Below are 17,322 nucleotides of genomic sequence, written 5' to 3' on the forward strand. Positions count from 1 at the left end.
TCAGCTCTCAGGATCCATGGGCTTGGGCTGGGACTAAGGTTGAGTGTGTGAGGCTTAGTGTATGGCCAAAGGCTGAAGATGGGGAAGCTGCAAAACATGACCCTTATATCTTCAGCTGGACATTTGGGCTGGAGTGTGAGGGAGGAACTGAACAAGAAATCCACTGCCTTCTTTTTACCTCGCCATGAAAGAAAATGTCCTTGCCATCACATGAGTGAGCACACTCACCCACCCCTCCTAGCGCTATCCTTTTTGTGGTACTTTGCGATTAGCTGGTGCTTGTTAAAGGGGGTGGCAGCAGGGGGGGTTAATGCATTGACAGATTTAGGGAACAACAGGGTTTACAAGTTGTCCTTACAAGTGTGGTTGTGAAGAGAGGGCTGCTTTTCATTGTAGACTAGTGCCTTTTGGTAATTAAGCGGAGTTGAAGTGAAGGCCTTATGTTCATAATAATAATAATACATGGGACTTAAATAGCGCTTTTCATTGACCCAGGGTCACTTTACAATTGTGGAAACTAAACAAAAAACAACGCCAGGCATTTCCATCATGAAGTGATAGAAACATGAAACAAAGAGAAGGGGGTAGGGCTAATGAAGGGGAAAGTGTGATGTGTGATGTGTGTGATGTGTGTGTGTGTGTGTGTGTGTGTGTGTGTGTGTGTGTGTGTGTGTGTGTGTGTGTGTGTGTGTGTGTGTGAGAGAGAGACAGTGAGATGCTTTAGGAGGGACTGAAAGATGGACTCAGAGTCACGGATTGCTGGAGAGAGGGAGTTGCAGAGCTTTGGAGCAAACCTGGACAAGGCTCTGTTGCCAAAGCTCTGGAGCTTGAACCTGAGAAAGGCAAGGTGGCCTGCTGTGGTGGAACGGAGTGAGCGTATGGTTTGGTAGATGAAGGTCAGAGAGGTAAGGGGGGACAAGGTGGTGAAGAGCTTTGTAGGTCAGAAGGAGGATCTTGTCATAATGCGGTGGGAGACAGGGAGCCAGTGGAGTTCACAGCAGATGGGGTGATTTTTTTTGCCAGGACTTAGTGTGGCTAAGGAGTTGGGCTGCAGAGTTCTGAACCATTTCTCCTTATGGAGGGAGCTTGAGTTGATGCCGGAGAGTAGTCAGTTGCAGTAGTCGAGACCGGAGAAGATACATGCGTGGATGAGGTTTTCAGCAGGCGGACAGGAGAGGGAGGACCTGACTTTGGCAATATTGCGTAGGTGGAATAATTAGGTTTTGACAGACTGTCGGATGTGCGGGTCGAAGGAGAGGGTCCAGGATGACGCCAAGGTGCGTGGGATGAGGGAGAGACAATTGCGTCATCAATGGTGAGGTTGACTGAGGTGGGTCTGATGAGGGATTTGGTGGTGATGTAGATCTGGGTATCGTCGGCGTAGCAGTGGAAGTCAAGGTTGAAGTGGTGGAGGATCTGACCAAGGGGGAGGATGTAGATAATGATGAGTAAGGGGCCCAGCACAGAGCACTGAGGGACACCCTGTGTGAACAGTGGAGTCAGAGGTATGGCCATTGAGGGATATGTAGTGGTTCTGGTTGGTGAGGTATGATTGTAGCCAGGAGACTGCTGTGCCCTCAACATCCAGGCCCTCCAGTCTGTTGAGCAGGACTTGATGGAGAAATATGACGTAGGTTGAGGCCAACAGAGCAGATAAGATCAAGTTATTGTCCCTTAGTGTGAGTGGGAAAATTGACATGTTGGGTAATATTGAAACGGTTTAGATCAGCAATGAAATCGGAGGCAAGTTTTGAGTTAGATAAGTCCACGTGAATATTCATATCGCCAAGCAACAGTAAGCTGGGGGAGAGTGGGACAGCAATGGTGAGTTGTTCAGACAGGAATGATTAATTAGCTTTAGGAGGACGGTACACAAGGGTAGTGGTCATGGAGCAGGATTATTTGTAAACAATGTATTCAAATAAGGAGTTAATAGGGAGATAGAGACTACAAGCTTCTACAGTTGAAGTCGGAAGTGTACATACACCTTAGCCAAATACATTTAAACTCAGTTTTTCACAATTCCTGACATTTAATCCCAGTAAAAATTCCCTGTCTTAGGTCAGTTAGGATCACCACTTTATTTTAAGAATGTGAAATGTCAGAATAATAGTAGAGAGAATTATTTATTTCAGCTTCTTTTTCTTTCATCACATTCCCAGTGGGTCAGAAGTTCACATACACTCGATTAGTATTTGGCAGCATTGCCTTTTAAATTGCTTAACTTGGGTCAAACGTTTTGGGTAGCCTTTCACAAGCTTCCCACAATAAGTTGGGTGAACTTTGGCCCATTCCTCCTGATATAGCTGGTGTTACTGAGTCAGATTTGTAGGCCTCCTTGCTCGCAAACGCTTTTTCAGTTCGGCCCAAAAATTTTCTATGGGATTGAGGTCAGGGCTTTGTGATGGCCACTCCAATACCTTGAATTTGTTCTCCTTATGCCTTTTTGCCACAACTTTGGAAGTATGCATGGAGTCATTGTCCATTTGGAATACCCATTTGAGACCAAGCTTTAACTTCCTGTCTGATGTCTTGAGATGTTGCTCCAATATATCCACATCATTTTCCTCCTCATGATGCCATCTATTTTGTGACGAGCACCAGTCCCTCCTGCAGCAAAGCACCCCCACAACATGATGCTGCCACCCCCGTGCTTCACGGTTGGGATGGTGTTCTTTGGCTTGCAAGCCTCCCCCTTTTTCCTACAAACATAACGATGGTCATTATGGCCAAACAGTTCTATTTTTGTTTCATCAGACCAGAGGACATTTCTCCAAAAAGTACAATCTTTGTCCCCATGTGCAGTTGCAAACCGTAGTCTGGCTTTTTTATAGCGTTTTTGGAGCAGTGGCTTTTTCCTTGCTGAGCAGCCTTTCAGTTTATGTCGATATAGGACTCGTTTTACTGTGAATAAAGATACTTTTGTACCTGTTTCCTCCAGCATCTTCACAAGGTCCTTTGCTGTTGTTCTGGGATTGATTTGTGCACTTCGCACCAATGTACGTTCATCTCTAGGAGACAGAACGCGTCTCCTTCCTGAGGGTATGACTGCTGCTTGGTCCCATGGTGTTTATACTTGTGCACTATTGTTTGTACAGATGAACGTGGTACCTTCAGGTGTTTGAAAATTGCTCCCAAGGATGAACCAGACAATTTTTTTTAGGAGGCCTTGGCTGATTCCTTTAGATATTCCCATGATGTCAAGCAAAGAGGCACCGAGTTTGAAGGTAGGCCTTGAAATACATCCATAGGTACACCTCCAATTGACTCAAATGATGTCAATTAGCCTATAAGAAGCTTCTAAAGCCATGACATCATTTTCTGGAATTTTTCAAGCTGTTTAAAGGTACAGTCAATTTAGTGTATGTAAACTTCTGACCCACTGGAATTGTGATACAGGGAAATAATCTGTCTGTAAACAATTGTTGGAAAAATGACATAAAGAAATTTATGGAGTGGTTGAAAAACAAGTTTTAATGAATCCAAACTAAGTGTATATAAACTTCCGAATTCAACTGTATTGTCAATCCATTTCATGAGATTTTTTTTTTTACAAAGTCCTTTATTACAGCTAATTACCTTTGTGCATTTCAAACGTGAGATACATTTTTTTTACTCTAAAACCAGGCACATTTTTGATGGGATGGTTTACACTAATTTATTCTAGAATTATCTTCGTTTTTTTTTTCTAAAAGTCACTTGGCGGAGTAAAAACAGACCAAAAAAAACACAAACAATCAGTAAATTCTTCATATGCAATTCACAGTTCAGCTTCTCCGTTTCGACTTAGTTTTCATTTTAATCTTCAAGTCACGAATATTGTTGCAGATGCGTGTCATTCTCCCCTGCTAGAGGCTAATACATCATGGTCAGGAGCTCACTGCATAGGCTTTTATAAGCACAACACAGACAACCTCTCCCCCACTCTTCCCGGTGAAAGTGAGTGTCGTTTTGAGGGCGCGCCTTTATCGTTCATCTGAAAAAAGCCCTGGAAGTCAAGGCTAGCAGTCTGGGTAGTGATTGCATTTTCTTCTCTTTCCCCAGAGTGCCTATTCATGAAGAGGCAAGAAGGGAATGGGTACATTGCAAACATTAAAAGGGCAATCTGCAATTGCTACATCCATTTTCAGACATTAAAATGAATGAAATATAGCCATTCTTGAATATTACTTATAAATGCCTCATGAGCTTAGTTCAACTGTCTAACCCCATCAGAACCACACAATATAAGCTTGTTTTATTCTATTGTTTGTAAACAAACCCTGTATAGCTTCAAAACACGGTTAAAACTATAATTTTGATCAAATTTATGGTCAGTCTATGAATTTGAGATTGGTTAGTTTTCTCCAACCCCATCCCTAAGCCATTTGCCCCAAAAAAGTGTCGGGTGTATTTTGTTGTTGTGTGAACTGCATATTGCCCCTTTAATGAAATGCTCATCAAACATTTGTATGTGTATTTTTTTTTTAGGCCGGATGGAATGGGCACAGTGACTGAGGAAGAGAGAGAACAGTTTGAGGACATAAGAGGCCGTCTCCTGAGTCTATTGGACAACCAGATCATCCATTTTAGGTACTACTTCCTCTACGATTGACGTGATTACACACGATGGTATGTCATAACATTTGTCAGTAATGCACTAGTAACTAGCAGTTAAGCCTAGCAGTTAGAGCTTTGGGCCAGTAACTGAAAGGTTGCTAGTTCAAATCCCAGAGCTGACAAGGTGAAACATTTGTTGATGTGCCCTTGAGCAAGACCATAATTGGTCCAGGGTTGCTGTTCATAATGGCAGACCCTAGTCATGACCCCATTCTCCGATGGTGTCTCAGGAGAGTTGAGATATGCAAAAAAAAACATTTCCAATTCCCATATCAATACTAACTTGAAATAGGAAAACTATAAGCACCCACCAAATTATTATTGTTATTATCTGTGAGCTGCTATTCACCATTATTGCGTTGTATGGCCTTATTGTCAGGGCCATGGAAACAGACCCAGACCTTGAAGGATGGTTTGTTCAACGCCTGTGAAGGGCCCTCCATCTGGTCCCAAGGAGGAAAGAGGGTAGATGGGGACAAGAAGTTGGGAGGGGGCTGTTGAAAGCATCAGGGGTCAATAGCAACACTCCTCAACGATAGGCTAATGGCAGTAAACAATAGCCTAGACAATGTTGGGATTATGCTAATATGCAGCAGACAGGAACGGGGTGCATATAGTTCAGGATTAAGGGGGACCACAGCAAAGTTGATTAAGGGCTATAAGAGTTGTTTGGTAATTCCTCACCATGCACGAAGGGACATGTTTGACAGGGACCACCTCAAATCCACTTAAAATATGATATACCCATTTGGGAGAGATATTGCCCTGTAGGTCAGCATCTATTTGCTGGTTTCCAGTCCATTATTACAGGACAAATCAAGATCACCAGAGTTCCGAGAGCTATGCAGTAGAGGTCGACCGATTAATCGGAATGGCCGATTAATTAGGGCCGATTTCAAGTTTTCATAACAATCGGAAATCGCTATTTTTGGACACCGATTTGGCCGATTTTTTAAATATATATTTTTAATTATATATTTATTTTTGTACACCTTTATTTAACTAGGCAAGTCAGTTAAGAACACATTCTTATTTTCAATGACAGCCTAGGAATGGTGGGTTAACGGCCTTGTACATGGGCAGAACGACAGATTTTTACCTTGTCAGCTCGGGGATTCAATCTTGCAACCTTACGGTTAACTAGTCCAACGCTCTAACCACCTGATTACATTGCACTCCATGAGGAGCCTGCCTGTTACGCGAATGCAATAAGAAGCCAAGGTAAGTTGTTAGCTCGCATTAAACTTATCTTATAAAAAACAATCAATCAATCAATCATAATCACTAGTTAACTACACATGGTTGATGATATTACTAGTTTATCTAGCGTGTCCTGCGTTGCATATAATCGATGCGGTGGCGTTCGTGGAAAAGGACTGTCGTTGCTCAAACGTGTACCTAACCATAAACATCAATGCTTTTCTTAAAATCAATACACAAGTATATATTTTTAAACCTGCATATTTAGTTACTATTGCCTGCTAACATAAAATAAGTTAAACTAGGAAAAATGGTGTCACTTCTCTTGCAACAGAGTCGGGGTATATGCAGTAGTTTGGGCCGCCTAGCTCATTGCAAACTGTGTGAAGAATTTTTCTTCCTAACAAAGACAGCCAACTTCGCCAAACGGGGGATGATTTAACAAAAGCGCATTTGCGAAAAAAGCACAATCGTTGCACGACTGTACCTAACCATAAACATCAATGCCTTTCTTAAAATCAATACACAGAAGTATATATTTTTAAACCTGCATATTTAGCTAAAAGAAATCCAGGTTAGCAGGCAATATTAACCAGGTGAAATTGTGTCACTTCTCTTGCGTTCATTGCACGCAGAGTCAGGGTATATGCAACAGTTTGGGCCGCCTGGCTCGTTGCGAACTAATTTGCCAGAATTTGACGTAATTATGACATAACATTGAAGGTTGTGCAATGTAACAGGAATATTTAGACTTATGGATGCCACCCGTTAGATAAAATACAGAACGGTTCCGTATTTCACTGAAAGAATAAACGTTTTGTTTTCGAGATGATAGTTTCCGGAATCGACCATATTAATGACCTAAGGCTCGTATTTCTGTGTGTTATTATGTTAAAATTAAGTCTATGATTTGATAGAGCAGTCTGACTGAGCGATGGTAGGCACCAGCAGGCTCGTAAGCATTCATTCAAACAGCACTTTTGTGCGTTTTGCCAGCAGCTCGTCGCTGTGCTTCAAGCATTGCGCTGTTTATGACTTCAAGCCTATCAACTCCCGAGATTAGGCTGGTGTAACCGATGTGAAATGGCTAGCTAGTTAGCGGGGTGCGCGCTAATAGCGTTTCAAACGTCACTCTCTCTGAGACTTGGAGTAGTTGTTCCCCTTGCTCTGCATGGGTAACACTGCTTCGAGGGTGGCTGTTGTCGATGTGTTCCTGGTTCGAGCCCAGGTAGGAAGCTATACTGTTAGACTGGCAATACTAAAGTGCCTATAAGAACATCCAATAGTCAAAGGTATATGAAATACAAATCGTATAGAGTGAAATAGTCCTATAATTCCTATAATAACTACAACCTAAAACTTCTTACCTGGGAATATTGAAGACTCATGTTAAAAGGAACCACCAGCTTTCATATGTTCTCATGTTCTTTGCAAGGAACTTAAACGTTAGCTTTCTTACATGGCACATATTGCACTTTTACTTTCTTCTCCAACACTTTGTTTTTGCATTATTTAAACCAAATTGAACATGTTTCCTTATTTATTTGAGGCTAAATTGATTTTATTGATGTATTATATTAAGTTAAAATAAGTGTTCATTCAGTTGTTGTAATTGTCATTATTACAAATAAATAATAAAAATCGGCCGATTAATCGGTATCGGTGTTGAAAAATCATAATCGGTCGACCTCTGCTATGCAGGCAATACATGTGTGGTCATGGGCGTTTGCCTCCCACTTCTGACCTCTACTTTGTTAAGGACTAGCATTTCAATGTTAGTCCACACCTGTTGTTTAAGAAGCATGTGACAAATACAATTTTATTTGATTTTGATCACCAGCAGTTTGACCTACATATTTGTGCCGGTCATTGTCTAATCAAAGAATGCAGTAGGCTATAGTCAATAAATGTTTTTTTGTGCAATGTAGTGCATTGGCGTCCTTTCGTACATCAAGCATTCCCACAAGTATCTTTCTTGAAAATGGTGTTGATGCGATGTCCACTCACACTTGTATCCACAGGTACTGTTTCCCCTTTGGACGACCAGATGGGGCCCTTAAAGCGACACTCTCCCTACTAGAAAGGGTATGTTGTGCTTGAAAAGCTATGTCTGCTGTCTAAGTCTGTTGTTATTCTTTTGAGTCTACATTGTATCTGTATTCTTCATACTGCAGACGGTTGTGTAGACCAGAATGTGTTGGGATATCCACTCTAAACAGGTTTTGGGTCACTCTTTTAAGGATCTAGAAGTCAGTTTTGTTGTGTTTGGCATTAGGCTTATGACTGTGTTTGGATAATTCTAGGTTTTGATGAAGGACATCACCACACCGGTTCCTCCTGATGAGATGAAGAAGGTGGTCCAGAAATGTTTGGAGAAAGCTGCCCTTGTCAACTACTCCCAGCTGATCGAATACGCTCAGATCGAGGGTATGTGCAGCCCGGCTCACGTGTTACTGTGTCATATTTCACTGTCATGTCTCCTCGTTTGGTTTTGTTAAAGTATATGCAGTGTTTGTCAGTGTTCCTAATACAGTATACAGGGTGCCAAATAGTGTTTAAGTGAGTCCGTGTGCTGGTGTCACAGTGCTGGCATGTTTGTGTGCTAATGTAACAGCTGATGCTCAAGCTGCCACGGAGAAGAGGTTGGAGGACATGATGCGACTGGGAGAACTTTGTATTGAGGTCCTGCAGCAGAATGATGAGCACCATTCAGAGGTAGGACCATTCCGCCAGATTAACTATCACGTTTCAAGGTAAGACCCAGATGCAGACAATGTCGAATTAACAACAGTTTATTAATCCAACAGGGGCAGGCAAAGACAGGTCAAGGTCAGGCAGATGTCAGGAACAGGAACACTCTATAGAGACAGGAACAGAGGGAAAAACGCTGGTAGGCTTGATGAATTAAAGCGAACTGGCAATAGACAAACAGAGAACACAGGTATAAATACACAGGGGATAATGCGGAAGATGGGCGACACCTGGAGGGGGTGGAGGCAATTACAAAGACAGGTGAAACAGATCAGTGTGTGACAGTACCCCACCTGGCATCTTACCTGGGCGCATACCTGGTTGACCGTGGTGTCAGCGTTGGAAATCCGGATGGGGCCTGGGTCCAGGATGTCCCTGGCGGGGACCCAGCACCTCTCCTCCGGGCCATAACCCTCCCAGTTAACAAGAACTGGAAACCCCTGCCCAGAGGTTGAACCTTCAGGAGACGCCTCACCGTGTATGCCGGTTGGCCATCGATGAGACGGGCGAGAGGGGTGGGCCTGGAAACAGGAGACAAAGGGCTGTGAGACATGGGTTTAACTCTGGACACATGAAAGTTGGGTGTATACGGTACAGGGTACAGGGCAACAGAAGACGAACAGCAGAGGGCTAATAATTTTAGAGATGAGAAACGGGCCGATAAACCGGTGTGAGAGTTTGCGGGATTCCTCCCGGAGGGGCAGATCCCGGGTGGATAGCCATACCTTCTGCCCGAGATGATGCCGGGGTCCGATGGTGGTCCGTTTGTCGTCGATACCTGGAGGTGGTCTTGAGGAGGGCCGACCGGGCTACGACGACAGTGGCGGACAAACATCTGGGCAGAAGGTATGCCGACCTCTTCTTCTTGCTCGGGGAAGAGCGGGGGCTGATATCCCAAGGAACACTCCAATGGCAATAGGCCAGTGGCAGAGCAGAGAAAGGTGTAGCGGGCGTATTCCACCCACACAAGTTGCTGGCTCCAGGTGATGGGGTTGGCGGAGACCAGGCAGCGCAGAGTAGTCTCGAGGTCCTGGTTGGCTCGCTCCGACTGGCCATTGGACTGGGGGTTGAACCCAGAGGACAGGCTGGCCGACGACCCAATGAGGGTGCAGAACGCCTTCCAGAACCGGGATGAGAACTGATGCCCCCGGTCGGCAGACCATGTCCACGGGCAGTCCATGGATCTGGAAGATGGCTGCACCCTGAGCTGGGCCGTCTCCTTGGCCGACGGTAGTTTGGGGAGAGGAATGAAGTGGGCGGCTTTGGAAAACCGGTCGAACACAGTCAGGATGGCACCCGTGACGAAATCCAGGGATATGTGGGACAAGGGACGGTGAGGGACAGGCAGTGGTTGTAGAAGACCAGCCGGAGCTTGCCGAGGAGTCTTGTTCTGAGCACAGACTGTGCAGGTGGCCCATAGCAGGCCACCAAAAGCGTTGTCGCACGAAGGCCAGGGTCCAACGGGAACCCGTGTGACAGGCAAGCCTAGAGGAATGGGTCCACTCCAGGACTGTGGAGCGGACAGCTTCCGGCACAAACATTCGGTTATCTGCCCCCCCCCCCCCTCCCCCAGGGTTCGGCTGGGACCTCTGCGCCTCCCGGACATGTTTCCCTATACCCCAGCTGAGTGCCGTCAACAGGAATGAGGTGGGAAGGATGGTATCGGGCTCCGGGGTGGTAACCGTGGGGCTATAGTGGCAAGACAGGGCATCTGGCTTGACGTTCTTGGACCCCAGCCGGTAAGAGAGGGAAAAGTTGAACTGGGTAAACAGCAGGGCCCATCTCGCTTGCCTGGAGTTAAGGCGCTTGGCGGTGTGGAGATACTCCAGGTTTTTTTGTGGTCGGTCCACAAAATGATCGGATGTTCCGCCCCTTCCAGCCAGTACCTCCATTTCTCCAACGCTATCTTCACCACGAGAAGCTCCCGATTCCCCACATCGTAGTTCTTCTCCGTGGCGTTGAGGCGGTGGGAGAAGAAGGTGCAGGGATGCAGCTTAAGGTTCAGGGCAGAACATTGGGGCAGGACAGCCCCCACTCCGACGTCCCGAAGCATCAATGGCATGAAAAGGGGTGCGAGTAAGGGAAGCAGAAAAGTTCTCCATATGTTCTCCACTGGTGAGCCTGTCTTTTTAAGGGACAAGAGGACAGAAAATGACCAAGAGTCCCGCAATACAGACAACTCTTCGTGTTGATCCTGTTTTGTCGTTCTGCTGGCGACAGTCCAGCTCTGCCTAGTTGCATAGGCTCGTGGAGCGGTGACTCGGCCGTCTTTGGCGACTCTCGGGGGAGGTCAGAAAGCCTCGGGTTCTCTCGGCAACAGGTCCGTCGGGGACTTCCGCGGTGACTCGGAGGCCAGGTGGAATCCCTGGATGTGCAAGCAAAATTTCTCTCCCTCTCTCGTTCCCGTAATCGCCTATCGATGCGGATGGTCAACGCGATGAGGGAATCGAGGTCCGTAGGTAACTCCCGAGCAGCAAGCATGTCCTTGACCTCCTCCGAGACACCGTGCAGGAACATATCGAACAGCGCATCCTGGTTCCAAGCAATTCCTCGTGCCTAATGATGGTGGCTCCTTGGGAGGAGATGGTGTTGCGCAGCTGGCCGGGGTCTGCTAGGTCAGTCATGGCCAGTTCGTAATATCACGTTTCAAGGTAAGACCCAGATGCAGACAACATTGAATTAACAACAGTTTATTAATCCAACAGGGGCAGGCAAAGACAGGTCAAGGGCAGGCAGGGGTCAATAATCCAGATAGGTGGGGCAAAGGTACAGGATGACAGGCAGGCTCAGGGTCAGGGTAGGCAGAGGTCAGTAATCCATATAGGTGGGGCAAAGGTACAGGATGACAGGCAGGCTCAGGGTCAGGGTAGGCAGAGGTCAGTAATCCATATAGGTGGGGCAAAGGTACAGGAAGGCAGGCAGGCTCAGGGTGCAGGGCGAAATGGTCAACACCGCGAAAACTAGAAAACAGGAACACTCAAGAGAACGGAACAGAGGGAAAAACACTGGTAGGCTTGACGAAACAAAACAAACTGGCAACAGACAAACAGAGAACACAGGTATAAATACACAGGGGATAATGGGGAAGATGGGCGACACCTGGAGGGGGGTGAAGACAATCACAAAGACAGGTGAAACAGATCAGGGTGTGACACTAACAGCATCACCCTCACAACACACACACACCGTTTATTCATTATACACATCACCATAGTACTGTTTATTTTGACGTCACGTATGGTTACCAATACCATTTAGCTTAAGGTTGAAACATTAATTTTTTATCCTAAAGCAATTTAAAATAATATTGAAATCATGTTGTTGGTTGTCTATAATAATTATTGTGCCACAGCATTGTTGAATTCTAGTTTCTGATTGGCTAGGGGTCATTCTAGAGTGGGTATTACATTTAGATATGTTTTTATATATAAGAGAAAAAGAATCCTAGAATGCATTAGATCAAACCGTATGGAACGGAACAATCTAACATCTCATGACAAAGAAAAATACTACTTGACATCTTTGAGTTATAATCAAACTGATATTTGAAATGGTATTTGTATTCTTTCTATTAATAAATGGCATATCATTTTGATAAAATATTTGTCAAATGAATGAGACTTTCATGTTTCAGGTCTCAGTTGAATTGCTTTGAATTCAATTCTACTTCCTTCAAATCAAATTGAAGTTCCGCTTCCTGTGGGGTTAGGCCAATTCAAATTCATTGTTTGAATTAAATTAAATTCAGAAATTTCAAATTGACCCAAACCCTGATGTGCACAGAGCTTCAGCATCGCAACGCTTACCACAGTGTACTTAGTCACAGTGCATTCAGAAAGTATTCATACTCCTTGACTTTTTCCACATTTTGTTGTGTTACAGCCTGAATTCAAAATGTTTTAAATATATTTTTCCCCCCCGCTGATCTACACACTACCATGATGACAAAGTGGAAAAAAATGCTAATTTATGAAAATGAAATACAGAAATATCTATTTTACATACGTATTCTTACCCCTGAGTCGATACTTTGTAAAAGCACCTTTGGCAACTATTACAGCTTTGAGTCATCTTGGGTAAGTCTGTATCAGCTTTGCACATCTGAATTTGAGGATTTTCTCGCATTCTCCCGTGCAGATTTTTATCAAGCTCTGTTAAGTTAGCTGCGGAGCGGCGGTGAACAGCAATCTTCAAGTCTTTCCACAGATTTTCAATGGGATTCAAGTCTGGGCTTTGGCTAGGCCATTCAAGGACTTTCACATTCTTGTTCTGAAGCCATTCCAGCGTTGCTTTGGCTGTATGCTTGGGGTCATTGTCCTGTTGGAACGTAAATCTTCAAGGATTTGCCCGTATTTGGCTCCATTCATTGTTCCCTCTATTGTTACCAGTTTTCCAGTCCCTTCCCCTGAAAAGCATACCCATAGCATGATGCTGCCACCACCATGCTTCATGGTAGTGATGGTGTTAGACGGGTGATGAGCTGTGCCTGGTTTTCTCCAGACATAGCGCTTTGCATTCAGGCCAAAGAGTAAAATGTTTCTCATCAGACCACGGAATGTTTTGCCTCATGCTCTGAGTCTCTCATGCGCATTTTTGCAAACACCAGGCGTGCTGTCATGTGCCTTTTTCTCAGGAGTGGCGTCCGTCTGGCCAGATTAGTGAAGGTCTGTATAGACTGTTGTCCTTCTGGCAGGTTCTCCCATCTCAGCCAAGGAACTCTGGCCAGAAACAAAGAACTTTCTTCTGAAACTCGTCAGTCTATTCTTGTCTGAGAAATGAAGGCTTTTCCATGCAATGAATTGCCAAGAAACTGATCTCGTACAACGCTGTGCACTACCTTCACAGAACAGAGCAAACTGTCTCTAACCAGAATAGAAAGAGGAGTGGGAGGCCCCAGTGCACAACTGAGCAAGAGGACAACTGAGCAAGAGTACATTAGTGTCTTGTTTGTGAAATAGACGCCTCACAAGTCCTCAACTGGCAGCTTCATTAAATAGTACCTGCAAAACACCAGTTTCAATGACAACAGTGAAGAGGCGACTCCGGAATGCTGGCCTTCTAGGCAGAGTTGCAAAGAAAAAGCCATATCTCAGACTGGCCAATAAAAATAAAAGATTAAGATGGGCAAAATAACACAGACACTGGACAGAGGAACTCTGCCTAGAAGGCCAGCATCCCGGAGTCGCCTCTTCACTGTTGACGTTGAGACTGGTGTTTTGCGGGTACGATTTAATGAAGCTACCTCTTTCTATTCTGGTTAGAGCCAGTTGTTCTGTTCTGTGATGGGAGCAGTACACAGCGTTGTACGAGATCTTCAGTTTCTTGGCAATTTCTCGCATGGAATAGCCTTAATTTCTCAGAACAAGAATAGACTGACGAGTTTCAGAAGAAAGGTCTTTGTTTCTGGCCATTTTGAGCTTGTATTTCGAACCCACAAATGCTGATATTCAACTAGTCTAAAGGAGGCCAGTTGTATTGCTTCTTTAACTTCTTACGGCTGAAATCCCGTTAACGGGATCAATTTGACAACAGCCAGTGAAAGTGCAGGGCGCCAAATTCAAACAACAGAAATCTCATAATTAAAATTCCTCAAACATACAAGTATTTTACACCATTTTAAAGATAAACTTGTTGTTAATCCCACCACAGTGTCCGATTTCAAAAAGGCTTTACGACGAAAGCATACCATGCGATTATGTTAGGTCAGCGCCTGGTCACAAAAAACAGACATTTTCCAGCCAAAGAGAGGAGTCACAAAAAGCAGAAATAGAGATAAAATTAATCACTAACCTTTGATGATCTTCATCAGATGGCACTCATAGGACTTCATGTTACACAATACATGTATGTGTTGTTCCATAAAGTTCATATTTATATCCAAAAATCGCAGTTTACATTGGCGCGTTATGTTCAGTAATGTTTTGCCTCCAAAATATCCGGTGATTTTGCAGAGAGCCACATCAATTTACAGGAATACTCATCATAAACATTGATGAAAGATACAAGTGTTATGCATAGAATTAAAGATATACTTCTCCTTAATGCAACCGCTGTGTCAGATTTCAAAAAAGCTTTACGGCAAAAGCACACCATGCGATAATCTGAGTACATAGCTCAGCCACCAAACTGATACCCGCCATGTTGTGGAGTCAACAAAAGTCAGAAATAGCATTATAAATATTCACTTACCTTTGATGATCTTCATCGGAATGCACTCCCAGGAATCCCAGTTCCACAATAAATGTTTGTTTGTTCGATAAAGTCCATCCTTTTTGTTTGCGCGTTTAGTCCAGTAATCCAAATACACAAGGTGCAGGCACTAGGTCCAGACGAAAAGTCAAAAAAGTTCTATTACAGTTTGTAGAAACATGTCAAATGATGTATAGAATCAATCTTTAGGATGTTTTTATCATAAATCTTCAATAATGTTTCAAATGGACAATTCCTTTGTCTTTAGAAATGAAAAAGGAACAGAGCTCGTGCTCAAGGCCGCACGCCTGACTAAACTAATGGCATTCTGCCAGACCCCTGGTTCAAACAGCTCTTTTTTGCTCCCCAATCACAGTAGAAGCCTGAAACAAAGTTATAAAGACTGTTGACATCTAGTGGAAGCCTTAGGAAGTGCAATCGGACCAAATTTTACACTGTATATTGGATAGGCATTCACTTAAACTACAAACCTCAGATTTCCCACTTCCTGGTTGGATTTTTCTCAGATTTTTGCCTGCCATATGAGTTCTGTTATACTCAGACATCATTCAAACAGTTTTAGAAACTTCAGAGTGTTTTCTATCCAAATCTACTAATACTATGCATATCTTAGCTTCTGGGCCTGAGTAGCAGGCAGTTTACTCTGGGCATGCTTTTCATCCGAACGTGAAAATAGCCCTCCCAGCCATAAGAAGTTAATCAGAACAACAGTTTTCGGCTGTGCTAACATAATTGCAAAAGGGTTTTCTAATGCTCAATTAGCCGATTTAAAATGCTTAACTTGGATTAGCTAACACATCGTGCCATTGGAACACAGGAGTGATTGTTGCTGATAATGGGCCTCTGTACGCCTATGTAGATATTCCATTCAAAATCCGTTTCCAGCTACAATAGTCATTTACAACATTAGCAATGTCTACACTGTATTTCTGATCAATTTGATGTTATTTTAATGGGCAAAAAATTAGCTTTTCTTTCAAACACAAGGACATTTCTAAGTGATCCCAAACTTTTGAACGGTAGTGTATTTGATATCATTCCACTGATTCCGCTCCAGTCAATACCATAAGCCCATTCTCTCCAATTAAGGTGCCACCAACCTCCGGTCGTGTGCAGATGGGTGAGAAAAATGTGATTTTAATCCATCTTAAATTCAGGCTGTAACACAACAAAATGTGCAATAAGTCAAAGAGTATGAATACTTTCTGAAGGCACTTTAAGTCACAAAACATAATATACAGATCAGAAAGAAAGGATTTTTTCATGCAAATGTCACTAATCTCAGTGACTTTCAACAATACAATTTTGCAGTCAGTATAGGCCTCCTCCAATGGCTTGGTTGCTTCAATAACACAACGACTTAACTCTTAAAAAAAAAAAAAAAACATTTTACCCCTTTTTCTCCCCAATTTCGTGATATCCAATTGGTAGTTTGTCTTGTCCCATCGCTGCAACTCCCATGCGGACTCGGGAGAGGCGAAGGTCGAGAGCCATGCGTCCTCTGAAACACGACCCCGCCAAGCCGCACTGCTTCTTGACAGACTGCTCGATTAACCCGGAAGCCAGCTGCACCAATGTGTCGGAGGAAACACCGTACAGCTGGCGACCGAAGTCCGTGTGCATGCATCCGGCCACTCTTCCTTCAAATCAAATCTCTTGTCACAGATAAATATTTCAGTTGAAATGCAACCTTAAATGCTGTATTGGTTAACTATTTTTGAATGATTCTTGCCCGTGCCACACCAGAAGGAATTGCTTGATCATTTCACTAAGAACTAGTGACCACTTATTGTGGCGATGCCCATTCCTATCCTGTGTCTGCGATGGCCGCTGTGTGCCAAAGTGGAAGATGATACATCAAGTGCCAACACTGTAGTAAAGTCTCTGGCGAGAAGAGATCAAAACAACGGCCACAGCCCATACGTCACTCTTATGGTACGGTGTACAACTGATCAATTAGAAGTGGTGCGACGTCCACAAACACCATACATTTGCCTAATAAGTGGCAGCGCGGATTCAGACATCTGTTTCTGAGCAACAAAGCTATTTATAACTGGATGCAAAACTGCATCTGTCACGACCACATTTGAGATAAGGCCTTTTGTGGTAGGAGCCCGGCGTTGGAGTTTTAGTGGGTGGTCAGTCACGGTAGCGCATCCCACACACTGTCAAAGGCAAAACTTTTAATTACGATTGCTTTCCATGTTTTCGCCATTTGTGTAAATCAAACCGGTGATGACCCATTTCAGTGTTTTATGCTAAGTGAAAATTCCAGAGATGCCCTCAATTTCTCTCATTTCTGTCTCACTTTCCCTCTTATCCTAATATGAATTGGAAAGGGAAGAGAGGTAAGTTTATCCCAGCTTCATGTCTGTCATGTCCACTTCCATCAAATTGTGTTACGTCCCAAAGCCTGTCAACATCTGTCAGTCATATACCACATCTCACTCATACCCCGTAAAGCTCTGTTCATGGTTCACATTGAGGAGATGGTTGATACTGAGAAACAGTGCAGCGTGGTGTACCCACTACAGGTTGTGGTCCTGGTGGACTGCTGAATAT

General features: G+C 44.0%; 1 protein-coding gene across 1 annotated transcript in view; it reads left to right on the plus strand.

Moving 5' to 3' along the window:
* The window catches only part of LOC111960957 (calcium-dependent secretion activator 2), a 237,964-nt gene that overhangs the window by 160,433 nt on the left and 60,209 nt on the right, over window positions 1-17,322 (plus strand). The window contains exons 14-17 of the mRNA XM_070442960.1: window positions 4,471-4,572; window positions 7,821-7,884; window positions 8,103-8,226; window positions 8,414-8,514. Coding sequence (XP_070299061.1) covers window positions 4,471-4,572; window positions 7,821-7,884; window positions 8,103-8,226; window positions 8,414-8,514 — 391 coding nt within the window. The remainder of the gene's footprint in view (window positions 1-4,470; window positions 4,573-7,820; window positions 7,885-8,102; window positions 8,227-8,413; window positions 8,515-17,322) is intronic.

This window comes from Salvelinus sp. IW2-2015, linkage group LG4q.1:29 (assembly GCF_002910315.2).
Source record: "Salvelinus sp. IW2-2015 linkage group LG4q.1:29, ASM291031v2, whole genome shotgun sequence".
Taxonomy (NCBI): Eukaryota; Metazoa; Chordata; class Actinopteri; order Salmoniformes; family Salmonidae; genus Salvelinus; species Salvelinus sp. IW2-2015.